Source organism: Sorex fumeus, unplaced genomic scaffold (assembly GCF_029834395.1).
Source record: "Sorex fumeus unplaced genomic scaffold, SorFum_2.1 ptg000110l, whole genome shotgun sequence".
Taxonomy (NCBI): Eukaryota; Metazoa; Chordata; class Mammalia; order Eulipotyphla; family Soricidae; genus Sorex; species Sorex fumeus.
In genome coordinates this window covers 3,816,763-3,844,221 of record NW_026606167.1, presented here as the reverse complement: position 1 = coordinate 3,844,221, position 27,459 = coordinate 3,816,763, and the positions used below count along the sequence as shown (strand labels likewise).

Below are 27,459 nucleotides of genomic sequence, written 5' to 3'. Positions count from 1 at the left end.
CTCAGAGCCCACAGGACTGCTGTGGCCGAGGCCTGGAGTTCAGGGCATAGGTTTTGTGTCCCCTCATGGCACCATGACAGGAATGAAAAAAAAATGGAAAAGGGAGGACGGTGGGGGCCGGCTCAGTACTGGGGTTTCTGGGCAAATGACACCCCTCCCCCAGTCCCCTCTGAACGCTCTGGGATGGGCGAAGGCACTTGCTCTATGTGTGTTCGACTGGGGTTCAACACCCGACACCCCTAGGGTCCCCTGGGCCCCACCAGGAGAGACTCCCGAGCTTGCCAGGAGTCAGCCCCGAGCACTGCTGGGGGTGGCCCCCTAACAAACGAACGAAGGAATAACTCGATAAAAATAAAAGTAGTCTTGGGACGGGGCAGGTGTGGCCCATCTGATGCAGACGGAAAGCGCGGCTGCGGCTCCGGAGGGAGAGTCCGGGCGGGCAGGGGTCCCCTTCCTTCAGGGCTGGCCACGCTGGCCCTGCGCGCGTCTCTAGCTGGCCCCGGGGCGCGCGCGGGGAGCGCGGGGCGCGCGGGGGGCGCGCGGGGGACAGGCGGGCGGGCGGCAGGGGCGAGGCTCCTGCACCCCGAGGTGCGGGCCGGGACGGGGGTGCCCCGGGAGTCCCCGCCCCCCGGCCCCGCCCCCGGGAAGGTAAGCGCCACCTCTGGGGTGCGGCCGAGAGTGACCGCCGCGCCCGCCCGGCCGCCGCACTCGGGCTCCCGCCGCCGCTGCCGTCCCGCGCCGGCCCCACCATGCACTCGCTCTTCAGGAAGAGGAACAAGGGCAAATACAGCCCCACGGTGCAGACGCGGAGGTGAGTGACCGGGTCAGCGCGGGCCGGCGCCGGGGGGCACCGTCCAGGCCGGCCCGCCGCGTCCAGTGCGCGGGGCGCCCGGCGCGCGGAGGGGAGTGCGACTGGGCGGGCGGCGAGCGGGTCCGAGGCGCCCGCGACGCTGAGAACTGGGGGCCAGGGAGGTCCCCCCCAAGGGGCGCCGTGTGGTCACTGCAGAGTCTTCCAAGGAGACCCAGAGGTGTCCCGGAGGGCTGCGGGGGTGGCCGCATCTGCCAAGACTGAGGAGCTGGGTGGAGTCGGGCTGGCCGCGCCTCCCTCCTCCCCATTCCCGCGGGGGTCTGCATGCTGGGACCCCTCCAGCCCAGGCGGGAGTCCTGTGCCCCCGTGTCCCCCCCCACCAACCGATACTGGCCCTCCCAGGGCGGCTGGCGGGCAATGACAAGTCTCGATGCGTCTGCTGTCACCGGCCCACGGCCGTTTTGATAAGCGCGATGCAGTCACCTAATAACCAGTTTCCGGGGCCCAGTGGAGATGCCGAGATTGGGGGGGGGGGGGGGCTGCGCTGCTGGTTGCCCGGGTGGGTAAACCGGAGGGCTGCCCCCTGGCTGGCGAGGCTGGGCTCCTGGCATTGGGGGCACCCACCGCCCCAGGAGGCCACAGAAGAGGGTGTCCCGCCCCGCCTCTGGTCGGGCCCAGGCCGACCTGTCAGACAGGTGCTGCGGGGCCCTGCAGCTGAGCACCCAGCCCTGAGCCCAGCCCTCGGGGACCCCCACCCACGCCTTGCGAGTCTCCCGGCTCCCCGCGCGCCTTCACTCAGAGATCGTTCCAACCCCCCTCCCCTCCAGTCCCCTCCGCGGCCTCCCTCCCGGCTCCCCCCTCTTTCACAATCCCAGAGGCTGGGCAGGGACCTGTGTGTTCAGCTGGGGCTGTCCAGTCCCTGGGCCATGCTCTTATTGCACAATTGGGGCTTCCTGCCAGCCTGGAGGCTGTGCTGCCCCCCAGGACTGCCTGCCCCCCTGGTCCCCACACGCACACACCCACACACCAGGAGATGGGCCAGGCTGCCCTGTGTCCAGCCCCACCCACTCTGCTGCACTTGGGGGCGCCTGGGGCCTTCCCAGCAGAGGGGCCGGATGAAGGTCCCCAGCCTCGGCTGCTGTGAGAACCTAGGGTCTGGGTGATCGGGACACAGGCCCTGCCTGCTCTGTGCCCTGGGTGGGCAGCCACTGATCATGGACTTCTTCCTGCAGGAAGCCTGCCTTGTTTCTCCCTGGAGGGGTGGAGTTCCCTTCTTCGGGTCTCTTCCCAGCTCAGAGCAGGCGCCCCCTGCCCCGGTGAGGTCTCAAACGCGCAGTTCCTTGCTCTCCCCTTGGTGGGGACGTATTTGAGGACAGGCCTGTGAGGTGGCGGGCAGCCTCCGGTCCCCTGTCCCAGTGAGTCCCTATTTGGTTTGGGGGTATTGTTTGTTTTGCTCCATGCAGGGGCGTTCGGGGTCACTACTCAGATGTCTTAGGCCTCCCGCATGTGAAGCCTGCGCCCCACCCACAGAGACAGCTCTCTGCTCCCGCCAAGAATCTCCTTTCACGCCGGAGGAACAGTACAAGTTAAAGCACTTGCGTAGCATGTGGCTGGTTCTGGTTCGATCCCCGAAACCACATATGGCTCCCCATGAAGTGCCAGGAGTGATCCCTGAGCACAGAGCCAGGAGTCAGCCCTGAGCACTACCGGTCATGCCCCCCGTAACATCTTTTCAATTACATTTAATGGACGGGCCAAAGGACCAGTCCAGGAGTTAAGGCACTTGGCTTGTGTGCAGCTGACCTGGTTCCATCCTCCCTACTGCCAGGATCGATCCCTGCGCACAGAGGCAGGTGTCAGCCCTGGGCGTAACCTGGCGTGCCACCCCCAGAAATAACTGTATCTGATGGAGGTGTGGACAGTCAGCATCTGACTTCAGATCCAGTCAACGAGTCTGGCCCCCTCTGCTTGCAGTTTTCTTCCTGTGACCAGAGTATCTGAGAATTCAGCAGCTTGCAAACACACAGCTCTTCTTATTCTCCTTTTTTTTTTTAAATAGAGATGTTCACCATAAGTTATTACACTCAGTATTCCAACACCCATCCCACCACCATGATTACACCTTCCCATCATCATGATTTCGATTTTTCCCACCACCCACCCAAGCTGCCCCAAAGGCAGATCCTCAAATAATTTATTTTGTATTGCTTGTTATGAATAATCTGCTAAAATTGATCCAAAAATGTTTCCTTAGAGGAAAGTGTGTGAAGATTGTTGCATCTCACCCTGGAGACATTAAGCTCTAGTAAAAGAGATTAGTAACATATTGTTATAGGTTAGGTCTTGTATGCTAATATATATATATATATTCATTCATCATCCTGTTAATCGTCGATTGCCTCGAGCAGGCCCCAGTAACGTCTCTTTCATCCTAGCCCTGAGATTATATTCAAGGCTTTTTTAGGAGAATGAGACCCATCATATATATATATTTTTTTTTTTTTTGGATCGAGATCAGTTACGTTCTACTTTACACCCCATCAAATGTGATGTGTACTCCTGGTACATCAGTGGCTTAGAATTTGCAGCCACACGTTCCAGGAATTCTAAAATTTTAAATAGGGTAATAGAGCACACAGCTCTTCTTTACAATTTTCTTTTCGTCTTTTTTTTTTTTAGACATTTTTTTTTCTTCAGGGCCATACCCAGCAGTGCTCTGGGGCTAATCCTGGCTCTGCACTCAGGACTCACTCCTAGCAGGCTTGCGGGAACAGGTAGGATGCTGGGGATCAAACCTGATTCTGCAGAATGCAAGACAGCACCCCCCCCCCCGCCCCGCTGTACTGTTGCTCCGGCCCCATTTCCTCTCCTTCTGGGCTGGAGCGATAGCACAGCGGGTAGGGCGTTCGCCTTCCAAGCGGCCAACATGGCCGACCCGAGTTCGATTCCTCCGCCCCTCTCGGAGAGCCCGGCAAGCTACCGAGAGTATTCGATATGCCAGACACAGTAACACCAAAGTCTCCAATGGAGACGTTACTGGGCCCGCTCGAGCAAATCGACGATCAACGGGAGGGCCTGGTGAGAATATCGAAGGTCGCCGCTGCGTCCACGTACCAGCTGTTCCTCATGCTGGCCCCAGGCTGTCATCGGACCTGGCCTGGCCTTCCCGGGGGAAGACTGGGGGTATGTCTGGGTCTCTTCACCCTGAGCCCCTCGGTCAGACACCCCTGGAGCTCTGAACTGCCGTCCTCGGTCCCGGGGTGCCGACCTCCACATCACTCTTCACCATTCACCCTTGGTGGTGCTCCGGGATCACTCCTGGTGGGCTCAGGGGGTCGGGTGTGGTTCTGGGGGTGGAACTGTGCTGTGTGCAAGGCCAGCACCCAGCCCTGGTGCCCACGCCTGCGTGCTCAGTCTGACTTTGAGGGCCTCTGCTGTCATGTTGGTGGGCGGGGGGGCCCTCCAGCCTGGCTTCTGTGGTGGGAGTCAGGGGAACTCCCTTGTCAGCAGAGCAGGGTGGCGCTGTTGGGGGCTGCCGGGAGGGGCATGTGTGAGCAGCCGAGCCCCCCCGGGGAGGCTCACCCTGAACCGGGAGGGAGCGCTGGGTGTGAAGCTGGGTTCCTCGGTGGGGTGTGGATGCTGCGGTCACACCTGGTGGATGACAGGTCAGGCTGGTGCTGCAGGCAGCCGAGGACAGCGTCCAGCGCGACAGGGAGGGCTGGGAGAGGAGCGGTCACTGATGGCCCCTGCTGGGACCCGCTGCACCCTGGGCTGGGCAGGAGCTGAGGCCAGAAGGCTGCGAGTCAGGCCTGGACCCCGCAGCTCCCCCGCTCTCCCCGACCCTTGGGCCTATGTTGGGGGTGTAGCGGGCCTGTGGTGGGCTGCACAGAGGAGCAGGCTGGGCCCTGCTCAGATCCAGGGGGCTGTGCTGGGGGCCGGGGGTGTGGGGAAGAGGTGGCGTTCCTGTTACTATCGGGACCTATCTGGCTGCAGGATTGTGTCTCAGAGACACAGGCCTAGACAGATAGGGGTTTCTGGTGCCGCGTGGCTGGGTGGGTCTGTGGAGATCAAGGAGGGCTTCCTGGGGAAGGCGTCTAACCTGTTTGGGGCGGGAGTGAGTGGCAGTGAACTGCTCTGCTCTCACTGTGCTTGAGGGATCGGACCCAGTGCCCCCCACATGGATGGGCTCCCTTCATCTCTAGAAATAGGGTGTACAGCCTCGGCTCCCCAGAAATGGGGGGCATTGTGCCCACCACCAAGATCCGGTCCCGGCAAGCAGCCTGGCCTCACCCCCACTTCATCTGGGGAGGGTCCCCTGGGAGCAGCCCCCGTGGTGGGCACAGGCTGCGGGGAGGGGCGGGGCTGGGTGTGAGGTGTGAGCAGCCACTGCCCCCTCGGCTGAGTGACGCCACAGTCGGCCTCAGATTCCTCCTCGGCGAGAGGGAAGAGCACCCCGGGGAGAGTGGGAGGGTGAGTGCGCACACGAGGGTGTGAGAGAGTGTGTGTGCATGTGTGTGTGTGCGTGTGAGTGTGCATATGTATGAGTGTGTGCATGTGTATGAATTTGTGCGTGTGAGTGTGTGCTCCTGTGTATGCATGTGTATGAGTGTGTATGTGTATGTGTCCACATGTGTGTGCATAAGTACGAACGTGTGCATATAGGAGTGTGCGCATGTGTGTGTATGAGTGTGAGCATGAGTTGTGTGCACATGTACATGTTAGTGTGAGAGTGTGCATGTGTGAGTACGTGAGTGTGCATGTGGAGCGTATGTGTGAAACCGCAAACATTCAGGTGTGTGTTCATGTGTTGCATGCACACGTGTGTGCTGTCTCAGTGTGTAAGCCTGTGTGTACATTGTATATGAGCTGTATGTGTGCACGAGTGTTTCTGTGGTCATGGCCACTGGCAGACCCACAGACACCCTGGGTCAGTGACAGCTGGGGGTGCCCGACCCTGCTGCCTCTCCTGACCGAGAGGCCACTCCTTCTGACCCATGCCGCCCTCCTGGAGGTGGCAGCCACTCCACGGGCAGAAACACGCAGTGTGGCGCCCAGAGCCTGGTGGCGGCTTGGGGCTCATGTTTGGCTCGCAGATGGCCCACCCTGGCCCCGGGAGGGGAAGTATGTCTCCCTGCCTCCCTGAGCTGGCGGCAGCTAGCGCATGGACTCCAGGGACTGCCCAGGACTCTGTCGCCTGAACTCGCCCAGCCTGGCTGTGGGCCCCTGCTCTGCCCCCACTTGCCCAGCCTTCTCCTGGCACCCGTGTAGCTGAATGGAGCCAGAGCTCTGGCGAGGTTGGCACTTCCTGCCCTCACCCCGGGAGCAGTGAGCTGGCGAGCACCCTAGTCCCTCTCACCTCTCTGGGGCAGCACCCCAGAAGCAGGCAGGGCGCTGGGGGTGTCTGGGCTCCCACGAGAGGACCCAGGGCACTCTCGGGCGACTGTGCCAGCCTGCGCCCCCGAGCCTGCCTGAGCCCACCTGGTGGGGTGCAACAGGGACGGCCTCTCCTCTCTGCGCTGCTGCGGAGGGGGGAGGTTGGGGGGAAAATCATCGTGCCACCGCTCACGGGCCTGGGTGTGGCCCTGGCATTCCGCAGGTCCCAGCCCTCACCTGCGCCCCGCTCCCTCCTCCCAGCGCCGGTGCTCAGCCTGGGCCCAGCCCCTGTGTCCCCAAGCCCTCCACAGCCAGGCCACTCTCTGCAGACAACTGATCCCGTCCTGCGTCGCTGCGTCCCCGCAGAACCCACTGTCCTGGCCCTGGCCTGTGGGGGACAGGGAGCGGGGTGGGGTGGCCATCCAGCCAATTTGTGGGCTTGGGGCAGCCTCACAGCCTCACCCCTGCCTGCGGGCCCCGCCCCTACCTGCGGGCCCCGCCCACACCTTCTGGCCCCGCCCCGTTTCCTGGCCCCGCCCCTGCCTGCTGGCTCCAGCCCAGCTAGGACCCCTGGCTGCTGAGCGCAGTGTCCTCGCTGACCAGGCTTCGCTTTGTTCCTCTGTTCCTGGGTGGGACTTTCTGGGTCCTGGTGAAATCAGGAAGGCTTCTGTTCTGTGCCTCTAAGGACAGAGCTTGCTCTTGTCCCACAGCCCAGAGACAAAGCCAAGCTCTTCCTGGAGCATCAAAGGGGCACTTGTGGGAGTTGGGGGAGCAGAGAGCTGGGCCAGGACACCGCACCCCGCCGCGGGCCTGCCTCTCCCTCCCGGGCCTGCCCTGCCCTGCCGGGCCCCTCGTGAAGCAGGAATGAACCTGCCAGCTTCGTCCCTGCTATGTGGGGTGCAGGTCACAGGCGGCCGCCGTGCGGGGCAGGTGAGAAACTGCAGGCATGGCCGTGGCTGCAGGAGGGGTCTGCCCACCTGGCCAGTGTCCACTGCACCGATCCTCGATGACAGCACAGAGGCTGCGTGAGCCCCGCCGGGGAAGGTCTGCAGAACTGGGGAAGGGCCACCGGGGGTCTGTGACATCAGCAGGCTGGAAGTCCATCATGATTTCCTCCTGTGGGGCAGGGGGACGGATGTCCCCCACCTTGCAGAGTCACCTGAGCGGTTCTGAGGGGTGGGGCCAGGCCGTCCCTGAGCCAGCTGCCCCTGAGGTTAGGATCTACCACCCGCCCCCAGACTAATAGCCGGGTGTAGGGGAATTTATAGTCTAATTAGCATGGAAGTTTCTGGTGACGAGAGTATCAGGCCATGCCCGTCACTCGAGACTTTACAGGGTGCTTCCTGGGTGCTGCTTTCTCACGAGACTCCTTTCCGGAAACGTGTGCTCTCCGGGCAGGAGCCTCGACTCCACCTCCCGCACCGCGTGGTCTCCTGAGCACTGAGCTGAGAGTGACTGTTGGGTTTGACCCTAAAGAAACCTCCCCCCAGAGAGACCCTGGGGCTCTGCATCCTCCTGCCTGTCTCACTGTGGCCCAGAGCTGGGCATGGGCTGTGCTCCTTCCCCACTTTCTGGGCCAGCTGCAGACGAGAAGGCACAGATGGCAGCGGTGGAGGGACCATGCTGCCCTGATGGCATGAGTCCATCCCCTCGGACAGTCCCTGCATCCTCCCTGTCAGTGTGTCCTGCTTGCCTGGCTCGTGGCTAGCAACCCAATGGTCACCTCGTGCCACAGAACTGGAGCTGTGCTTGCGCTCAGCTGCCCGCTGGTCCCGGTGGGGACCTCAGAGCATAACGGGCTAAGGGGCTGTGCCATCTGCTACAGGCCTGGCCGCTGCCTCCTGGCTGCCCTCCCCGGTCCCCAGAGTCCAGCCTGCACACATGAGCAGGTGTGTGGGGCCCAGCCCCCACATTGCTTCCAGGTCCTGATGTGTTTTGGCCACAGATGCTGCAGGGGTTAAGGCATGTTGCATGTTGCATGTTGCCTTCCTGGTACCAGATGGTCCCCGAGTGCCACCGGGGGTCACTCCTGAGTACTACTGGGTGTCACCAAAGAATAAACAAACCCCCAAACAACAGAGTTTCGCAGTGCTGCTCTGCCCACTCCTGTCCTCAGCTGTGAGGGGCTCAATGGGCAGCTGGCTGGTGCCGGGAGTGACAGCACCAGGCTGACACAGCTCTGGGCCGGCAGGGCCTTGGGGCACACGTGAGGGCAGCGTGGGGCACCCTGGGGGGCTCCTACCTCCGCCTCCCCAGAAGACCTCTCCAGAGGAGCACGTGGCTGCCGGGTCTCCAGCACTGTGGCTGTCCGCAGGCCGGCCACCAGTCTGTGGAGGGGACTGGCACCCCCACCCACCCGTTCTAGACAGATGACTCTGGCCGCCGGGAGTTGGAACCCGCTTCTGGCTGTGTTACCTCAGGCTGGTGTCGTCACCTCTCTGGACCCCGCTTGTTTCTGTCAGGACAGCGGGCAGAGGGCAGTGGCTGCCGTTCTCTGGCACCACTGCTCCACTGAGCGCCCCAAGTCTCTGTCTGGCTACCCTGACCCCGAGGGAGATGATTGTCTAAGAGACGAGAAGAAGGGGCTGCCCGGGCCGTGGAGCCTGGCACCCCAGGCTGGCACAGGGGGTGGCCGAGTCAGGGGCCCGCAGGTGTCCACAGCTGTGCTGCTCGGCCTTCGCTGCTGGACACCCTGTGTGTGCCCTGTGGGCACAGGGACTGTCCAGGCTTCGGAGCAGTGAGGAGAGTTTGCAGACATGCACACCAGGGCCCCCGTGGGCACCTCCACCAGGTGGGGCCCAGCAGTGGCCGGGGCAGGGGGACCCCAGCAGAGGCGGCTGTTGGGAAGGGGAGCAGCCCCCGAGCATCCCAGCCCTTCCCACGCTGCTCCCCTCCCCTGCACGCGTCCCTGAGCCCCACGGAGGCGGAACCAGCCCCAGAGGCAGGAACCAGCATCGCTGTGGCCTGGGTCAGTTGGGGGGGGGGGGCACAGGTCACCCCAGCGGCCCTGGCCAGTGCCCAGCAGTTCCCAGCCCCCCGCACAGCAGCAGGAGGCTACCTTTCTGCCGAGCAGTTACTGGGCCGTGTCTGCCCCCCGGGTGCCCGCTCTGTGGGGTGTAGCCAGAGCCCGGGTGGAAGTGAGGCCGGCCCAGGTGTCTGGTGCCTGGACAGGGGGCAGAGCTGGGGCAGTGCCGGGTGCACCTGAGTCTCAGTCCACCTCCTCCCTCAGACCGTCCCAACACTCCCAGAACTGTGGGTCTGCTCGGGGCCCACACTCGGGGAAGGGCTCGGCACGGAGCGGCCCAGAAGTGCTCTTGGCTTGAGGGACGGAAAAAGAACATGAAACGTGCCATGACTCATGCTCTGGGCACCGGCTGCCAGAATGTTTTCTGCGCATCTGGCTGGAAATCTTTTGTGTTTTGGACTTTTGGTGTCTGGGGCCACACCCAGCGATTCTGGGGGCTTACCCTGACTCGGGGCTTAGGACCCACTCCTGCTGGGCTCAGGGGCCGGCACCCCCAGGGCTGCGGATGGGACAGGTTCCTTGCCTGCTGTCATGTCTCCCCAGTCCTTCTTGTGACCTCTAAGTGCGTCCCTAGGACAACTCTGCCAGTCTTGAGTGTCATTCTTCGTTTCGGCCACACAGCGTGACCCCTTCTGGACCGGGCTCATTTCTCAGCCACATGCTACCTGCTTCTACTTGCTTCATGGGAGGGGTCCCCCGCTTATGGAATTGGGAGTTGAGGGTCGGGGGCAGAGACCGCGAGCCCCACTGGGCTGCTGGGCACTCTGGGCGTGTGGCAGGCAGCGTCCTCCGGCCCTGGGGCCTAAGGCTGAGCCTGAGGGTTGGGAGGTGACCTCGGAGTCCCAGTCAGAGATGCCCTGTGGGTGCCCCCAAACAGACCCACAGAGGCCGGGTGGCAGGAAAGGGCTGTGGCAGGGGTGGCCAGGGAGGAGGGGTAGGGGGTGTCTACCCCGGGGCCAAGAGGAGCAGAGGAGAGTTGGGGGACAGAGGTGCAAACTTGAGGCATGGGCGAGAGTTGTCGGGGTGCGGGGTGGTGGGGGCTGAGCCACGGGAGGGAATGATGAGGGGACCTCGGAGGCTGTTCCCACGTGGATCCCGTGAGACCCCCGTGGGCCTCGGGCTGCCCTCTGCAAGCAGAGAGAGTTCTCTGAGCGGCGAGAGCCTGTGGGGGAAGCGCCCCATTCCCTCAGCCCTCTCTCCTCTCTCCCGTTTCCTTCCTTATGTCCCATTCTGCTGCCCCCCCCCCACGACAACCCCCATTCCCAAGGGACATTGAGGCTTCGCATCCAGGAACACACCTTCCATCCCCAACAAGCTGCAGACTCCGGCTGCCCCCGGCGTGCCCTGGGTGGGGTCCTCGGTTTGCTCATCCATGTAATGGGCAGGTGGGGCTGGACAGTCTCCAAGGCCTCTCAGTGCCCATGGCCATTGCCTGTGTCCCTGCATCCAGCTCCGGCTTCCCACTAGGCAGGGCTTGTCCCCTCCCTCAGGAACTGTTCAGACCCCTTCCCTGAAATGGGGGTCACTTGGGCTTTTCTGGCCCCACGGGGTGGCTCCGTCTTGGGGGTGGGGGCAGGCCAGGAGGCGGGCGGCAGGGCCCTATCTCGGTGCCCATCAGTCCGTGGGCCCCACATCTGCTGTCTGTGTGGCTCATTATCGCCATGAAAGGTGGACTGGCTGGGCCAGTTCCTGGCCTCCGGTGACAAGGCCTGTCACCCCGGTGGCTGCCGCTCTGCTCTGCCCGGGTTCTGGTGGGCATCCATGGCACTCCCAGGGGGCTGGGAGGCAGGACCCCAAACCCAGATGGCAAAAGCGCTGGGGTTATCACCAGGGGCCTGGGTTCGAATCCCAGCCCAGGTCTGCTTCCTGGTAGTGGACTGGGTCCAGGTTCCTGAATGCTCTGTGCCTCAGTTTCCCCATCTGTAAAGTGGGGATAACAGTGCTACGTTGGGGGTGATCGAATTCCAGGAGCTCACGAGTACAGGACTGACTAGGGTTATGGTCGGCTGGGCGTGCTGGGCTTCCAGGCAGCTGGGCTGCTCAGTGTCCATGAGTCGTGGGGTCAAGGGAACTAGAGAGAGATGAGGGTGGCAGAGATGACCCCCCGCGGCTATGAACTGGGGCGTGATCTGTCCTGATTCTCAGCAAATGATCCAGTGTCTTCCCCCAGTGCCCCGAGAACCCTTGCAGACCCCACTTTCTCCACCCGGGGCCCCTTTGGGGTGCGGGAACCGACGGCCAGGGCTCCTGGCTGCTTCTGTGATGGTTTCCTTCCCGGGACCCTCTGAGGGGCTCCTGGGCCTCCCCGTGGGCTGCGGAGACCATTCCCCAGAGCACCCGGCTGCTGGCCTGGGCACCGTCATGCCCCCCTGCGCCTGGACCGGCCCCTCACCCCTGCTCTGCTCACAGCATTTCTAACAAGGAGCTCTCGGAGCTGATCGAGCAGCTGCAGAAAAATGCGGACCAAGTGGAGAAGAACATCGTGGACATGGAGGCCAAGATGCACAACGTGAGTCCTGCCGCAACTTTGTTTGGGGTATGGGAAGCTCCCACGCACGGCCTGAGCTGTGAGCTGTCCAGCGCTCGGCTGTGGTGCTGGGCCTGGCCTTGGACCCTGGCGGGCGGGAAGCACGTGCCCGTGCTCTCTCCTGGGCCCCCTGAGACACTGGTAAGCCATGGGGGAGGAGGGTCTTGCCTCCCCTCTCTGTGCCTGCAATCCTATCATCCCAGCCTTCCGGGCGGCTGTGAGGATTCTGGGAGCAGGGCCCGGTGTCGGGGTCACAGTTTTACCCTCACCCCTCACATGCACGACACCCCCCCCCCCCGCCAAGAGAGAAGAGTGAGAGAGTGGTGGCCAATCCGTAGCCCCTGTGCCTCAGCCTCCCCTTCTGTGACCCAAGGCCCAGTGAGTCACCCTTGCCGGTGAGCTGCCGATGGTCCCCTGACTGGAGCCCTTCCAGCCGGCCGGGGTCGCTCGGGAACCGAACTCAGGGCCTGGGAGGAAGGAGAAAGCTCAGAGACACGCCCACACGCCCCACAGGGCAGCGGGCGGGGCCCCCAGGCCGTGGCAGCCGGAACTGGGCCCAATCCCTGGCACTGCCGCTCGGGAGGAGGCCAGAGGCGGGTCCCAGGGGGCCCAAGGGGACCGCGGCCCCTCTGTAGGGGCCTGTGTCCCTCCCTCTGACTGGTGCCCACCCAGCCATGGGCCAGGCTTGGGCAGCGTTGAGGGGCAGGAAGTGGGGGTGCAGGGGGAAGGGGGCAATCAGCTCCCTGCTGGCCCCCAGGCTTTTCCGGAAGCCTTTCCTGGCCATTCCTGTGCGCCCCCAGCCCCCCCCTCACCCCTTCCCTGGCCTCCTCCTTCCTAAATGGAAACAGCTTGGTGGGGTGTGCCCTGTTTTTCTTGTAGTCACGTGGGCTGTGTTCCTATAAACATCTCAGGGCTGCGGAGCAGATGAGTGAAGCCAATTAAAACTGTGATTCCACCGTGAGGGAGCTGGGAGCTGCTACCTCCTGGGCCCCTTGGACCGCGTGTGTGCATGTGCGCGTGTGCGTGTGCCTGCATGCGTGTGCGTGTGCCTGCGTGCCTATGTCCGCGTGCGTGCGCGTGCGTGCGTGGGCTTGTGCGTGTGTGATTCTCTGAGCATAAGTTATCAGAGTGTGTGCCTGAGAGTGTGACTGTGTGTGTGTGTGTGCCCAAGTGTGGGAGTGACTCTGTGTGCACGTGTGAGTGTGTGAGAGGCGGGAGAGACAGAGGGAGGCACTGGGACTCGCCCTCTCCCTTATTTGCTTCGTGATCCCAAGGAACAAGGATGTGTTGGGAGGATAATTTTGAAATGCTTTTAACTTCAAACGTCCCGAGTTGCAAAGAGAGACAGACAGGCTTTGAATGAATCAGAGGACCCCTCCCTCCCTCCCTCCCTCCCCCTTCCTCCCCTTTCCTCCCTCTTTCCGGAGACCTCATTATTACCCGAAAGATCCGGAACCTTCTTTTTAATTAGTGAAGTGAGCGTTCAGATCAGTCACCCGCAGTGGTGTGTAGAGCCTTGCACAATGTTCTGGAACATTCTCCTGGTCCTGAAGTGACCCCCCCTCCCAACATGCGTTAGTTGTTACTGGCCCCCTGTCCCCATGGCTCGGGGTTCACTTCCTCAGGGGCCCCTGCCCCCTGCCACCTTCTGCTCAGGAAGCTCCCTGGAGCTCCCTTTCTGGGGAGTAGAGGGAGCCTTGTCACCGCTGTCGGGGGCCCTGTAACTCCCTCTCAGGGTCCCCAGAGCCTCTGCTGACTCTGACTCACCCCCCCCACCCCGACCCCAGGACTTGGCGCGTCTGCAGGGGGGCCGGCAGCCCGAGCACAGGGACGAAGTCCTGCAGAAGGTGTCCGACTCAGAGAAGCTGCTCTACGTGCTGGAGGCGGACTCGGCCATCGCCAGACACATGAAGCACCCCCAGGGGGACATGATCGCTGAGGAGTACGTCCCCTCCCGTGACACTCCCCTTGTGGCTCTGAGCGTGGCTGTCCCCTTCCGGCCTCAATGGACCCTGTTCCCCGAGCCTGCCTGCCCCTTGCCCAGCCTCTGGCCACCCCCTGGTCCTGTCCTGTGAGGACCCCTAGGCCCTGCTGGGTGGTGGGCTCCAGGGAACAGCAGACCTACTTCTTCCAGAACTTTCTGTGGTTCCAGGAACCCAGAGGAAGGAGGGCAGCCCTGTGGCCCTGACACCGCAGAGCCCGGTCTGGGATGTGGGGTGGGCTTGGGCGAGCCCTGCGGACTGGCCCCCTTGACCAGAGCGCTGCTCCCGCCCCCTCAGCATCCGCCAGCTGAAGGAGCGCGTGGGCGACCTGCGCCAGAAGCACAAGCAGATCTACAACCTGGTGGGGAAGGACGTGGACCCCCAGGTCAACTGGGCAGCGCTGGTGGATGAGAAGCTGGTAGGGCCCGGCCTGGCTCGGGAGAGCCCCCCTTGCAAAGCACCCCGATCCTGCCAGGGAGGGAGTCCTCTTCCCCTCACCTCCTGCTGTGGCGCCCAGGGAGGGGTGAGGCTCAGAGAGGCTCGTCTGGACGGGGGACACACAGCAGCAGGGCTGTGACCGCGACTTACCTACAGAGGTGGGAGCGGGGCAGCAGGCTGGAGGGAGTGGCCAGATCTTGGTACATTTTTGTTTTTTGGACCACACGTGGTGGTGCTCAGGGATCAATCCCGGTGGGGCTCGGGGGACCATGTGGGATTTTGGGGATCCAACCTGGGTTGGCTTCGTGCAAGGCAAACTCCTACTCTTCTATGACTCCAGCCCTTTGCCTGTTTTTGTGTTGTTTTGTCTTGGTTTGGGCCACACCCGGGGGTGCTGGGACTGGACCCCAGGACTCTTCTGGCGTGCAAAGTGCATTGAGCTAGGCCTGTGCAACGGTACAGCAGGGCCCACCCAGGTTCAGTCCCCAGCATCTCACAGCGTCCCTCGAGCAGGGCCAGGAGTCATTCCTGAGTGCAGAGCCAGGAGGAACCCCTGAGCATCGCCCAGGGTGACCCAAAAAGAAAAAACAAGTGCCTTGAGCTGAGCTCACCCTCTGCCCCAACCCCCTTTTCCTGGCGCGGCGTGGGCGAGATATGCCTGCGGCTGCGCGGGGGCTGGGCCGGGCTGAGCCCCTGTGCATCACCCAGGACCAGCTGGGCACGCAGAGCTTCGGGACAGACCTGCCGCTGGTGGAGCACCAGGTGGAGCAGCACAACATCTTCCACAACGAGGTCAAGGCCATCGGGCCCCACCTGGCCAAGGTGGGTGCGCTGGCCACGGCAGGGAGGGGGGCGGGGGGCTCCCCGCCCCGGCCCTGAACCCCTGCCTCTGCTCTGTCCCCAGTTGCAGAACAGCGAACTGCAGGCCAAGTACCAGAAGCTGCTGGTGAGACCCCGGTGGGGGCGTGGCCTCGGGCGGGAGGGGCGTGGCCTCGGGCGGGAGGGGCGTGGTCTCGGGGCGGGAGGGGCGTGGCTAAGGGGACGGGCCAATGGCCGTGGAGCACGGGCCGGCGCGCCCCCTGCAGGTGGTTGCGGCTCAGTGAGCGCGACGCGCGCGTCCCGGCTGCCCGGCTGCAAATCCAGCCTTAGGCGCTGCCGGTGCTGGTGGGGCCTGGCCCCAGCGTCTTCAGCGAGGGCTTGCAGGGGTTTTGTTTGTTTGTTTGCTTTTGCTCTTCTTTGGGGGCGCGGGATGTGACACCCGGCGATGCTCATGAGTCACTCCTGGCTCTGCGCTCAGGAATTACTCCTGGCGGTGCTCAGGGGACCCTAGGGGGTGCCAAGGATGGGACCCCATCGGCGGCTGCATGCAAGGCAAACGCCCTCCTCACTGGGGCTGGGCGGCTCTGGCCCAACTTGCAGTTGCTTTGGGGGCTGCGGAGGGCCTCAGCACGGCCTGGTGTGTGGTCTCGTGGCCTGAGGCTTGGGTGTGGGTTCTTGTCTGTGTAGCAAAGTGCATGCAGGAGCCACCCTCCAAGGCTTGGGCTTGCCCGGCCGTTTCCAGAGTGCCCAGGCTGCAGATCTGATGGGGCAGCAACTGTGCGCCTGCATCGGTGCTCCTGGCGGTTCGCAGAGGGGCGGAAGGAGGCTGCACACACCTGGCTGCTCCCTAGGCGTCCGCCCCAGTGGCTGCCCAGGGACTAGGGCAGGGGCCTCTGGGACCCAGCTGGGTGGGGTCCAGGGGCTCAGCCGTGCCCCCACCCTACGCTCCCCGCAGGCAGCCTCGCAGGCCCGGCAGCAGCACCTGGGCTCGCTGCAGGACTACATGCAGCGCTGCACCAACGAGCTCTACTGGCTGGACCAGCAGGCCAAGGGCCGCATGCAGTACGACTGGAGTGACCGCAACCTCGACTACCCCAGCCGCCGGCGCCAGTATGAGGTGGGCGGCAAGGGGGTGGGGGGGGCACGGCTGGGGGGAGCCCTGAGGCCACTCTTTGAACCTCTACCCCCTTCACCCACAGAACTTCATCAACCGGAACCTGGAGGCCAAGGAGGAGAGGATCAACAAGCTTCACAGCGAGGGGGACCAGCTGCTGGCCGCGGAGCACCCGGGGAGAAACTCCATCGAGGTGGGTGAGCCTGAGGGGCCCCTCCTGCCTCCCTGACCCCCCCACCCCACCCCAGCTGGTGTCCAGCTCTGCTCGGTGCCACATCTGTGCCGGCAGATGCCGTCCCAGCAGCCCGACCCCCTCCACCCTGCAGGCACACATGGAGGCGGTGCACGCCGACTGGAAGGAGTACCTGAACCTGCTCATCTGCGAGGAGAGCCACCTCAAGTTCATGGAGGACTACCACCAGGTATCTTCCTGCCCTCCCCGCCCCCCAAGGCCCAGGGAGTGACCAGGTCAGTGTGTGGCCCAGTGGCATGCTGCAGTGGGCCTACCCCGGCCGTGCCCGGGAGACTCAGCCCTGCGCAGTCAGGTCCGTGCTCTGCCCTGCGGCTGCCTCCCCAGCCCCATGAGCTCTTGAAAGCGGCCCCCTCAGGGGCTGGGGCAATAGTACAGCGGGTAGGGCGTTTGCCATGCACGCGGCTGACCCCGGTTCGATTCCCAGCATCCCAGATGGTCCCCTGAGCACTGCTGAGTGCAGAGTCAGGAGTAACCCCTGTGCATCGCCGAGTGTGATCCAAAAGCAAAAAAAAAAAAAAAAAAAAAAAAGTGGCCCCTTCAGCTGCCATTTCCTGGTCAGCCCAGCTTTCTAAGGACCCACCACCCCAAAGAGCAGTGTGCGCCCACTAGCAGTCACTGCTCCTTCTGGCCCGGTGCCCGGCAGCCCCGATTCTGGGTCTGTGCATTTGCTGAACTTAGGCTTCAAGTCGGGGCTGCCCCCCGCCTCGGGCGCAGCTGTCCTCACTAGCCATTGTTTTTCCGGGGTTCCCTTCCTCTGCTGAGGTTCCATTTTACAGGGTTACTTTCCAGAGGGAAGTTTTTGTCAAGAGCTTCAGGACAGTGGGGTCCCCTCTCTTCAGGTGACACTAATGCAGTTCCTGGTTTGGTATTTAAGCCCCACCAGGCAGTGAGCTCAGGGATTCCCCAGTTCCCACTGGGCAGCTGATGGACTGAAGGGTGGCCAAGAGAATGTTCCAGAGCAGGCTGGAGAGACGGGACAGGGCTTAAGGCGCTGACCATGCATGCAGCCAGCCCCAGTTAGACCCCTGGTACCATGTAACAATCTCCAAGCACTGCCAGGAATAATCCCTGAGCACAGAGCTAGGAATAAGTCCTGAGCACTACTGGGTGTGTCCCTGCCAAAAAAAGGAGAATATTCTAGAACAAGATGGGGCGGCTTGTCTTAAGCCTGGCCTGGCACGCAGAGCAGGATGGTGGCAGCTGGGAGCCCGTGGGTGTCCGTGATGCGCAGGGTTTGGGCGCGTCCAGAGGCTGTGGACAGGGACCCGCTTCTTCCCTCTACTGATGGCCAGGGAGGACGGGGTGACCCTGAGTCGTGGAGGCCCTAGACTCGGGGAGGGCGCGGCGGGCGCCATGGCGGGTCCTCAGGGCCCTGGTCCCCCCACCTGCAGTTTCACAAAGACATGAGGGACGCCCAGGAGCTGCTGCGCAAGGTGGACTCGGACCTGAGCCAGAAGTACAGCCCCGACTTCCAGGATCGCTACCAGATCGAGCTGTTGCTGCGGGGCCTGGACGTGAGCACGGGGGCCCCGGGCACGACCCCGGGAAGGCAGGGGGGCACCGGCCGCGGGGCTCACTGCGTGCCCCGCCCGCGCAGGAGCAGGAGAAGGCGCTGGACAGGTATGAGCAGGTGGTGCGCGGCCTGCAGCAGCGCGGCCAGCAGGTGCTGCCCCTCAAGTACCGCCGAGAGACACCCCTCAAGCCCGTGCCCGTGGAGGCGCTCTGTGACTTCGAGGGTGACCAGGTGAGTGGCTGCCGGGGGCACCCCTGTCCCCGCGGAATCCTGGGGGGTGTGAGGGGCTACAAGAGTCTCCGATGTTCTCGGGGCTGAGCTGCCCTCCAGCTGCCTGGCCGTGCCCACAGTCCCCGACAGGGGCTGGACAGCCTCCTGGAGCGTGTCCAGGGCCGGGACGCTGCCATTCTGAGAGATCTGTGCCCCCCAGGGGCCCATCTCCAGGGGCTACAGCTACACACTGCAGAAGAACCATGGGGAGACCTGGGACCTGACAGACAGCGCCGGCCACAAGCTGACCGCCCCTGCCGTCTGCTTCATGATCCCCCCCACCGACCCCGAGGCGCTGGCCCTAGCAGACAGGTCTGAGGCCTCACTGTCCACTGCTCCCTCCCTCCCCGCCCACTGCTCGCTCAGGGGAGTCCCAGCTCCTCCTGGGCCGTGGGACCGTGGGGTCATTCGTGGTTCACCAGCCCGTCTTGGCCATGCCCACAGGCTGGCAGCCCAGTGCAGGGGGCAAAAGGTCCATCAGGGGAAGGAGAGGAACGGGTGGTGCCATGCCCAGGACCAGAGGCCTCCAGCGTCCCCCACTCTCGCCATCCCCGGCTCAGCAGGGTCCTGCGTGGGGGTTGGAGGGGCAGGGGGCACTCGGGTCCCAGCTGCGCTGTCCCCTGCAGCCTAGCCAGCCAGTACCGGGCCGTGCGGCAGAAGGCAGCGGGCAGCAGGCGTGCGCTCGAACAGCGGCATGAGATGCTGAAGACCCAGAACCCCGGAGGTGGGTCCAGAGGGCAGCGAAGGCCCGTGGGGGTGGGGGGTGCAGGCTCCTGCCCTGGTCAAGCACCGCCTCTTCCTGCAGACGCCTCAGACCTGCAGGGGCGGCAGCTGCTGGCTGGCCTGGACAAGGTGGTTAGCGACCTGGACCGGCAGGAGAAGGCCATCACGGGAGTCCTGCGGCCTCCGCTGGAGCAAGGCCGGGCTGTGCAGGACAGCGCCGAGCGGGCCCAGGCCCTCCAGGTACCCCGGCGGGAGGCACGGGGGACCCTGCCCACGAGGGGTCAGTGCCTCAGGCCCACCCACTACCCGCCTTGCCACCTGTGGCTGCTGAATTGGTGACAGGAGCCGCCAAGGCCCTGCCAGACCAGAGGGGCCCCACCCTTCTTCTTCAGAAGGCGAACCCGGTCCCCACCCACGGGGCCCAGGAGGGTGCGGCCAGAGGGATGCAGAGTCAGCTACGAATGTTCACCCACAAACACACCCACACAGTCAACCGTAAACACCCTTCACACATTATCACTGACACACCCACACATAGTCACCCTCACATGTACTCACCCGCCCCCCCACCCCACAGCCACCTGTAAACATCCGTGCACACTATCACTGACACACACACACACACAGTGGCTCCCAGTTCCCTCTGTGGGGACCCTCACTGCAGGCTTCCTGCAGGGGAGTCTTCAGGTGCCCCCAAATGTTGACTGATGGGCTGAGTCAGGCCTGGCCCGTGCGTGGGTGACCTGCCACAGCTGTGTGGAGTCACGGGCCAAGTGTCCTCACCCCCAGAGGGCGCCCCGAGACGAGAGCCCTGGGCATCTCCTTGCTGACTGGACTCCTGGGCTGGGCTGGGTGAGGCGGGTGGCCGCGGTGGATCCAAGGCTGTGTCCCCACAGACCCTGTCGGCTGAGCTGCAGCAGATGGCACCCGAGAAGGAGCGCAGCACGGCCGAGTGCGAGGACTTCGTGCGGGCACTTCCGGGCAGCGGCAGCGCGGCCCTGCTGCGGACACGGGTGGACGACACTCACCACCGATACGAGCGCTTGGTGAAGCTGCTGGAAGCGGCCCGAGAGAAGTGGGTGTCGGGCGGGCCCCAGGGGGACAGGGGGGATGCCTGGGGGGCAGGCTGACGTCCCCACTCCTGCCCGCTATCCTCAGGGTGGATGCTGCCCACCGCCTGGAGAAGAGCCTGCAGCAGGGCCGGGAGGTGCTGGCCACCTACGAGAACCAGCTGACCCAGGACGACACAGTGCCTGAGGGCAGCCGCGCCCTGGACAGCAAGAGGCAGGAGCTGGCGGTGAGGCGGGGCCCTCCAGGGCTGGGTGTGGGTTGAGCGGGCCCCGGTGCCAGCGACTCCAGTTCGGCCCATGCCGTGTCATCTGGAGCTTGCCTAGGGAGGCTCCTGGCACGGGTCCTGCTCACTGGCAGTGAAATCGGACGTTCCAGGGCTGGAGCGAGGGCACAGGGAGGAGGGCGCTTGCCTCGCACACGGCCAAGCAGGTTCAATCCCTGGCACCCCATGTGCTCCCTAAGCCCAACCAGGAGTGATTCTCTAAGCAGAGAGTTGGGGAATAATCCGTGAACACGTAGGTGTCCCCCCCCCCCGAAAAAATAAATATCCCACAACCTTTAACCCCACAATCTCTGTAGGCCGGGTGTCCTGCCCGGCATGTGCTGGGCTGCTTCCCGGAGAGGCCCACCTCACTGCCCCGGGCCTGTACTCCCCTGGGCGCCCCCACACCCCCACGCTCAGACTTGCCGAGGTTTCTAGCTGCAGGGCTGAGAAAGGGGCACAGAGGGAGGCTGGCCCTCCCGCACCCCACTTAGCCAGCGGTCACCCCGTGCCCCGTCCCGAAGGCCACCAGTGCAGAGCTGAAGGCGCAGAGCAAGCTCCTGGGAGAGGTCGACCAGAAGCTGCAGGCCGTGAAGCAGTGCTCGGGCGTGCTGGCCAGCGGCTTCCAGGAGCACTGCCCCGACCTGGAGCGGCAGGAGGCCGAGGTGCACAAGCTAGCCCAGCGCTTTGACAACCTCCGGCAGCAGGTGGAGCGCAGGTGAGCAGGCCAGCTGCACTGTCGCCCAGAGCGTCCCTCGTGCCAGCCGTGTGCTCTATGGCACATCCCACGCCCCAGCCCCCGAGTGTCAGGCCTGTGGCACGGCGGACAGGGCTTCTGAGCCGACGCCCTCACAGCAGGCGACAGGCCACTTCCAGGCTCTTATGTCTGGGTCCCTCTTTGACCGAGGCCACGTGCCAGCGCCCAGGTCTGTACAGGGCCCAGAGGCAGCTCTCGGGGTGACCGCTTCGCCCCACAGGGCCCAGAGCCTGCAGAGCGCCCAGGCTGCTTATGACGAATACTGCAGCGGCCGTGACCACATGCTCCAGTTCCTGTCCAGCATCCCCAGCTACGAGCCGCAGGAGACGGACAGCCTCAGCCAGGTGGACACCAAGCTGAAGAACCAGAAGGTTGGGCCTCCTCCTATGCCCTCTGGCTTGGGGGGGGGGGAGCCCCGGGGGAGCTGCCCTCACCATCACACTCAGAACCGGATCTGTATCCGCTCACCTCTTCCCCCGCTGTGTGCTCAGAGTGGGGCTCAGCCTGGAGGGGACACCCCACTAGGACTGGCTCAACGAGCACAGGGTGTTTTTTTTTTTTTTAATTTTTTTTTTGTGCTTTTTTTTTTTGGGTCACACCCGGTGATGCACAGGGGTTACTCCTGGCGGTGCTCAGGGAACCATATGGGATGCTGGGAATCGAACCTGGGTCGGCTGCGTGCAAGGCAAACGCCCTACCCGCTGTGCTATCTCTCCAGCCCCGAGCACAGGGTTTGAGGAACACAAGAGCTAACGAAACGAGGGAATAAAAGTGTTTTAGGGTCTGGACTGGAGTGATAGCAAAGTGGGTAGGGCGTTTGCCGTGCACGCAGCAAACCAGGGTTCGATTCCCAGCATCCCATATGGTCCCCTGAGCGCCGCCAGGAATAATTCCTGAGCGCAAGAACCAGGAGTAACCCCTGTGTAGAAGTGTGACCCAAAAAGAAAAAAACAGTGTTTTAGGGTCATTTCCCAAGTTTAGGGTCCCGCCTCCTGGGAGGCGATTGTGGGATGAGGGAACCCCAAGGCCTGGACTTTGTGCTCAGTCCCTTTCCTGTTAGCCAGGCCACTAAGCCTCACTGTGCCTCTGCAAACTCATGCCCGTGGGAGGCCAGGGATCATCTGGGAACACTGGGACGTGCCTGGCTTCTGCCCTTGGCAAGCGCCTGTTTCCCGCAGCACAGATGGCCTTCTCGGCCCTTCTTCCGGGGCTCCTGGAGCGGCCTTTGGGGATGCCCGGTTGTCACCCCATGCACTCCAGGAGAGTAGGTGCAGGCACTAAGGATTCGGGCAGCTTCCCAGGCTTCCTTTCGTTGTACAGAACCTGCTGGACGAAATGGCCAGAAGGGAAGAGGAGGTACAGAAGGTCTATGGCCAGGCCCAGCTGTACCAGCAAGCGGTCAAGGTGAGGCTCGGAACTCCCAGCAAGGTGCTCGAAGGGGCTCACTCCTAGGGGCTGGCTGGGCCAGCCGCACTCACTGCTAGCGGGCGAGACGTGGCGCACACAGCCGTGAGGAAAACAGTGCCAGGCAGCAAGTGCCAGCAGTTTCTCCTGTTGGAAGTCAAGTGAGGGGAGGGGGAGGATTCCTAAAGGGAAAAAGAAACCAGAGGAAAAACAGGCATTGTGGACAGCATCTTCCACAAGCCGAGTAGAGTCACGAGTGATAATCGCAGAGCTCAAGAACACACCATGGCTGGAGGCTTTCCACCGTCCAGAGGACAGGCAGGATGCGGCGATGCCACCTGAGGACACGGTGGGCATCAGAGCCCCCGGACACGGGGGATGATGGGGCCTCGTGGGCCCACTTCTCCCACACGTGGTCTGGGGCCCAGCAGTGGTGTGGCACCCTCCATAGTCAACACGGGGTGGTGGGCGTGAGGCCTCTGGCGCCAGCTGCCTGTTTGCCACGGCTGTGTCCCCCGCCAGGACTACGAGTTAGAAGCGGAGAAACTCAGGTCCCTTCTTGACTTGGAAAACGGAAGGAATAGCCACATGAGCAAGAAAGCCAGGCTCCAGTCTCCTGCCACCAAAGTGAAGGAGGAGGTGAGCTTTGTGGTCGCTCGGGGACGCACAAGTGGGTGCATATTCAGGAGGAGGTGAGCCCCCTGGACGCGGAGTTGGGAGGAGGTGGGGCCCCTGGGGATGCAGAGTTGGGAGGAGGTCAGCCCTTGAGAACACAGTTGGGAGGCGAGCCCCCTGAACACAGAGATTCAGAGTCAAGAGGAGGTGAGTCCTCTGAATGCATCGCGAGGGGGTGAGCACTCAGGACGCATGGGGCTGGGGGTTGGGGTAGCGGTCCCCCGCCCTCGGGTGCAGACCGGATTGATTGCCACTTCTACTCCACCCATGGATTTGGGAATTCCACTTGCTCCTCCCTTCAGCAAATACAGAGGAAGGGGGAGGGGGGCTGAAGGTTTCATTCCCTTCTGCGCCCGAGAACAGAGGCTCAGAGACAGACACACCAGCTTAAGGGCACTGGAGATTCAAACTTCTGCCTGTAAACCCAGAGTCTACGCCCCCACATGAGACTGTAAGGGTGTGGCAAAATTTCTTCCTTGACCCCCAAATGCCTGAAAGAGGCTCCCTGTCTGCTTCCCCGCGCCTGTTCACACCTGATGCTCTCGTTCTCCCGCTCTCCGTAGGAAGCAGCGCTTGCTGCCAAGTTCACTGAAGTCAACGCCATCAACAGACAGAGGCTGCAGAACCTGGAGTTTGCGCTGACCCTCCTGAAGCAGGTAACAGCTCCCTACAATGAGAAGGAAGGGTCCTCCTGCCCCAGAGAGCAGCCCGTGAACAAGTGCAGGGTCCCTGGGCAGTGTAGCTGGGGACACTGATGCAAACATGGGTCCAAGCCACTGCGTGTTTACACAGCATCGCCAAAGGCAGGCCCCTTTACTTTTTTGCTTTTTTTTGGGGGGGTCCCCACACCCAGCGATGCTCAGGGGTTACTCCTGGCAGTACTCAGGGGACCTATGAGATGCTGGGAATCGAACCTGGGTCGGCCAAGTGCAAGGTAAAAGCCCTATCCGCTGTACTACCACTCCGGCCCCAATGCAGGTCCCTTTAAGCCCACACTCTGTGGGAACACTGTAAGAGCAAGCAGCTGGGAGTGACCCAGGGAGCAACAGCCAGGGGCGACTATCACTGTGGCCGACCCAGGAGCTGTTATCACTGAGCAGGCGCTCAGCCGGCCTCCAGGCATGGGAGACAGGCTTCCTCTCCTCTCCGAGCCGTGTGCAGCTCCACGTTTCCTCACAATGCACTCGTCACCCGAGTCCATGTGTGACGCCAGCCCAGTCTGTCCTGCCCGTGAGGGCGCGGGGACGCTTCCGGTTCTCACGCCCACCGTCTTCTCCTCTGCAGCAGCCCGAGGCAGGTGCGGCCCACGAAAGCCTGCAGGGCCGCCGGCCGGGCGCTGGCGTGGACGAGACATGGAAGATCCAGAAGGAGCTGGACGAGGAGACGGAGCGGAGGCGGCAGCTGGAGAAGGAGGTGCAGAGCGCCCAGGAGGAGATCCGCAGCCTGCAGGGCCAGGGCCCGCAGGAGTCGGTGGTGACGCAGGAGGTGCTCAAGAAGCTGCCGGACCCCGCGCTGGAGGAGAGCCTGCAGCAGACGCAGCGCAGCCTGGCAGAAGAGCAGCACAAGAACCAGCTGCTGCAGGATGAGCTGGAGGGGCTGCGCCGGCGGCTGCGCGGCCTGGAGCAGGAGGCCAGGGCCGGGGGCCAGGAGTACGTGGTCAAAGAGGTGCTGCGCATCGAGCCCGACCGGGCGCAGGCCGACGAGGTCCTCAAGCTGCGGGAGGAGCTGGAGGAGCTGCGGCGGCAGAAGGGCACCCGGGAGGCCGAGGTGGCGCTGCTGCAGCAGCGCATCGCGGCGCTGGCGGCGGAGAAGAACCGGCCGCAGGAGAAGGTGACGGAGAAGGAGGTGGTGAAGCTGCAGAACGACCCCCAGCTGGAGGCCGAGTACCGGCAGCTGCAGGAGGCGCAGCAGCGCGAGGGCGCGCTCCGGGAGAGGCAGGAGGAGGAGCTGAGCTTCCTGCAGGACAAGCTGCGGCGGCTGGAGAAGGAGCGGGCCATGGCCGAGGGCAAGGTCACCGTGAAGGAGGTGCTCAAGGTGGAGAAGGACGCGGCGGCCGAGAGGGAGGTGGGCGAGCTCCAGCGCCAGTACGAGGACGAGGCGGCCCGGACGCGCAGCAGCCAGCGGGAGAAGACGGAGCTGCTGCGGCGCATCTGGGCGCTGGAGGAGGAGAATGCCAAGGTGGTGGTGCAGGAGAAGGTGCGGGAGATCGTGCGGCCCGACCCCAAGGCCGAGAGCGAGGTGGCCAACCTCCGCCTGGAGCTGGTGGAGCAGGAGCGCAAGTTCCGGGGCGCCGAGGAGCAGCTCAAAAGCTACCAGGCCGAGCTGGAGGCGCTGCGGCGGCGGGGCCCCCAGGTGGAGGTCAAGGAAGTGACCAAGGAGGTCATCAAGTACAAGACGGACCCCGACATGGAGAAGGAGCTGCAGAGGCTGCGGGAGGAGATCGTGGCCAAGACCCGGCTCATCGAGCGCTGCGACCTGGAGATCTACCAGCTCAAGCAGGAGATCCAGGCCCTGAAGGACACCAAGCCCCAGGTGCAGACCAAGGAGGTGGTGCAGGAGATCCTGCAGTTCCAGGAGGACCCCCAGACCAAGGAGGAAGTGGAGAGCCTGCGGGCGCGGCTGTCGGAGGAGCAGAAGAAGCAGGTGGACCTGGAGCAGGAGCGGCTCTCCCAGGAGGAGAAGATCAGGCAGAAGGAGGAGGAGCTGTCGCGGGTGCGGGAGAAGGTGGTGCAGCAGGAGGTGGTCCGGTTCGAGGAGGAGCCGGGGCTGCGCGCCGAGGTGGACGCCTTCACGCAGAGCATCGACGTGGAGCTGCGGCAGATCGACACGCTGCGGGGGGAGCTGCGGCGGCTGCAGCGCCGCCGGGCCGAGCTGGAGCGGCAGCTGGAGGAGCTGGAGCGCGAGCGGCAGGCTCGCCGGGAGGCCGAGCTGGAGGTGCAGCAGCTGAAGCAGCGGCTGGCTGACCTGGAGAAGGAGGAGGGCGAGGCCCGCGAGAAGGTGACCCTCAAGCAGAAGGTGGTGCTGCAGCAGGACCCCCAGCAGGCCCGCGAGCACGGGCTGCTCAGGCTCCAGCTGGACGAGGAGCGGCACCGGCGCCAGGTCCTGGAGCGCGAGCTGGAGACCCTGAAGCAGCAGCTGGAGCACCTGGAGAAGAGGGAGGTCAGGGAGAAGGTGGTGTTCTCGGAGAGCGTGCAGGTGGACAAGGGCGACACGGAGCAGGAGATCCGCAGGCTCAAGAGCAGCCTGGAGGAGGAGAGCCGCCACAAGCGCGAGCTGGACGCCGAGGTGGGCCGGCTGGAAGCCAAGCTGTCGGAGCTGGAGTTCTCCAACTCCAAGTCGTCCAAGGAGCTGGACTTCCTCCGGGAAGAGAACCAGAAGCTGCAGCTGGAGCGGCAGAACCTGCGGCTGGAGACCCAGCGGCTGCAGTCGGAAATCCAACTGGCCGCCACGGAGCCGCGCGAGCCGAGGCCCGGGACGGCGGCTGGCACGGGGCCCACCCTCGACTCCAGGGTGTGGTCCCTGGAGCGGGAACTGGACGACCTCAAGCGGCTCTCCAAGGACAAAGACCTGGAGATCGACGAGCTGCAGAAGCGCCTGGGCTCGGTGGCGGTGAAGAGGGAGCAGCGTGAGAACCACCTGCGGCGCTCCATCGTGGTCATCGACCCGGACACGGGCCGGGAGCTGTGCCCCAAGGAAGCCCACCGGGCGGGGCTCATCGACTGGAACATGTTTGTGAAGCTCAGGAGTCAGGAGTGTGACTGGGAGGAGATCTCGGTGAAGGGTCCCAACGGGGAGTCCTCCGTGATCCACGACCGGAAGTCCGGCAAGAAGTTCTCCATCGAAGAGGCCCTGCAGAGCGGCAGGCTGAGCCCCGCGCAGTATGACCGCTACATCAACAAGGATATGTCCATTCAGGAGCTGGCAGTCCTGGTGTCCGGGCAGAAGTAGCACAGTCCTCCTCCCTGCCCGGGAACGCTCTCTTCTGCTCTGCTCCCTTCAAGCCTCCTGGTGTGTCTTCTTCTCCCTGGCCCTGCCTGCGAAGGCTCCGGCCCGGATTACTCTCCCTCCCCCCCCGCCCCACACCCGACTCCCATCAGACTCAATATTCGCCGCTGACTCGACCATCAAGCTGGCCAGCACACGGTGCCCGCCCTCTGACCCCTTTCCCACCAGCAACGGGAAACAACAGCCAAGAACAACAGAGCGTGCACTCTCACTGCACCCAATGCCTGCCTACGCCCCTTCCTGCCTAACTCCCTTTTGTCTCCCCCCGCCCCACAAGGACCCCGGCTGGGGGTCTGCGCTCCTCAGTCTCGCGCACAGACCCAGGCTTGGTCCCAGGAAAGGCAGAGTGTGACCCGGGTGCCAGAGCGGAGGACGCCTGCTGGCCCTCGGAACAGACGGGCTGCGCTCGGCCTGGCTTGCAGTGCCTTACCAGTCCCCCT

The 27,459-nt window shown here is 63.8% G+C and overlaps 1 protein-coding gene across 1 annotated transcript; it reads left to right on the top strand.

Moving 5' to 3' along the window:
• Positions 1-570: 570 nt before the first annotated feature.
• PPL (periplakin) lies at positions 571-27,021 on the top strand. Its single transcript, XM_056135291.1, has 22 exons — positions 571-811; positions 11,616-11,715; positions 13,521-13,675; positions 14,013-14,133; positions 14,862-14,975; positions 15,058-15,099; positions 15,928-16,089; positions 16,172-16,279; positions 16,413-16,508; positions 17,731-17,853; positions 17,937-18,083; positions 18,283-18,434; positions 18,749-18,846; positions 18,928-19,085; positions 19,742-19,920; positions 20,004-20,142; positions 20,703-20,896; positions 21,156-21,306; positions 22,256-22,339; positions 22,862-22,978; positions 23,578-23,670; positions 24,299-27,021. The coding sequence occupies exons 1-22, from the start codon at positions 750-752 to the stop codon at positions 26,960-26,962; spliced, it is 5,259 nt and encodes a 1,752-aa protein (XP_055991266.1). The 5' UTR covers positions 571-749; the 3' UTR covers positions 26,963-27,021.
• The last annotated feature ends 438 nt before the right edge of the window (positions 27,022-27,459 follow it).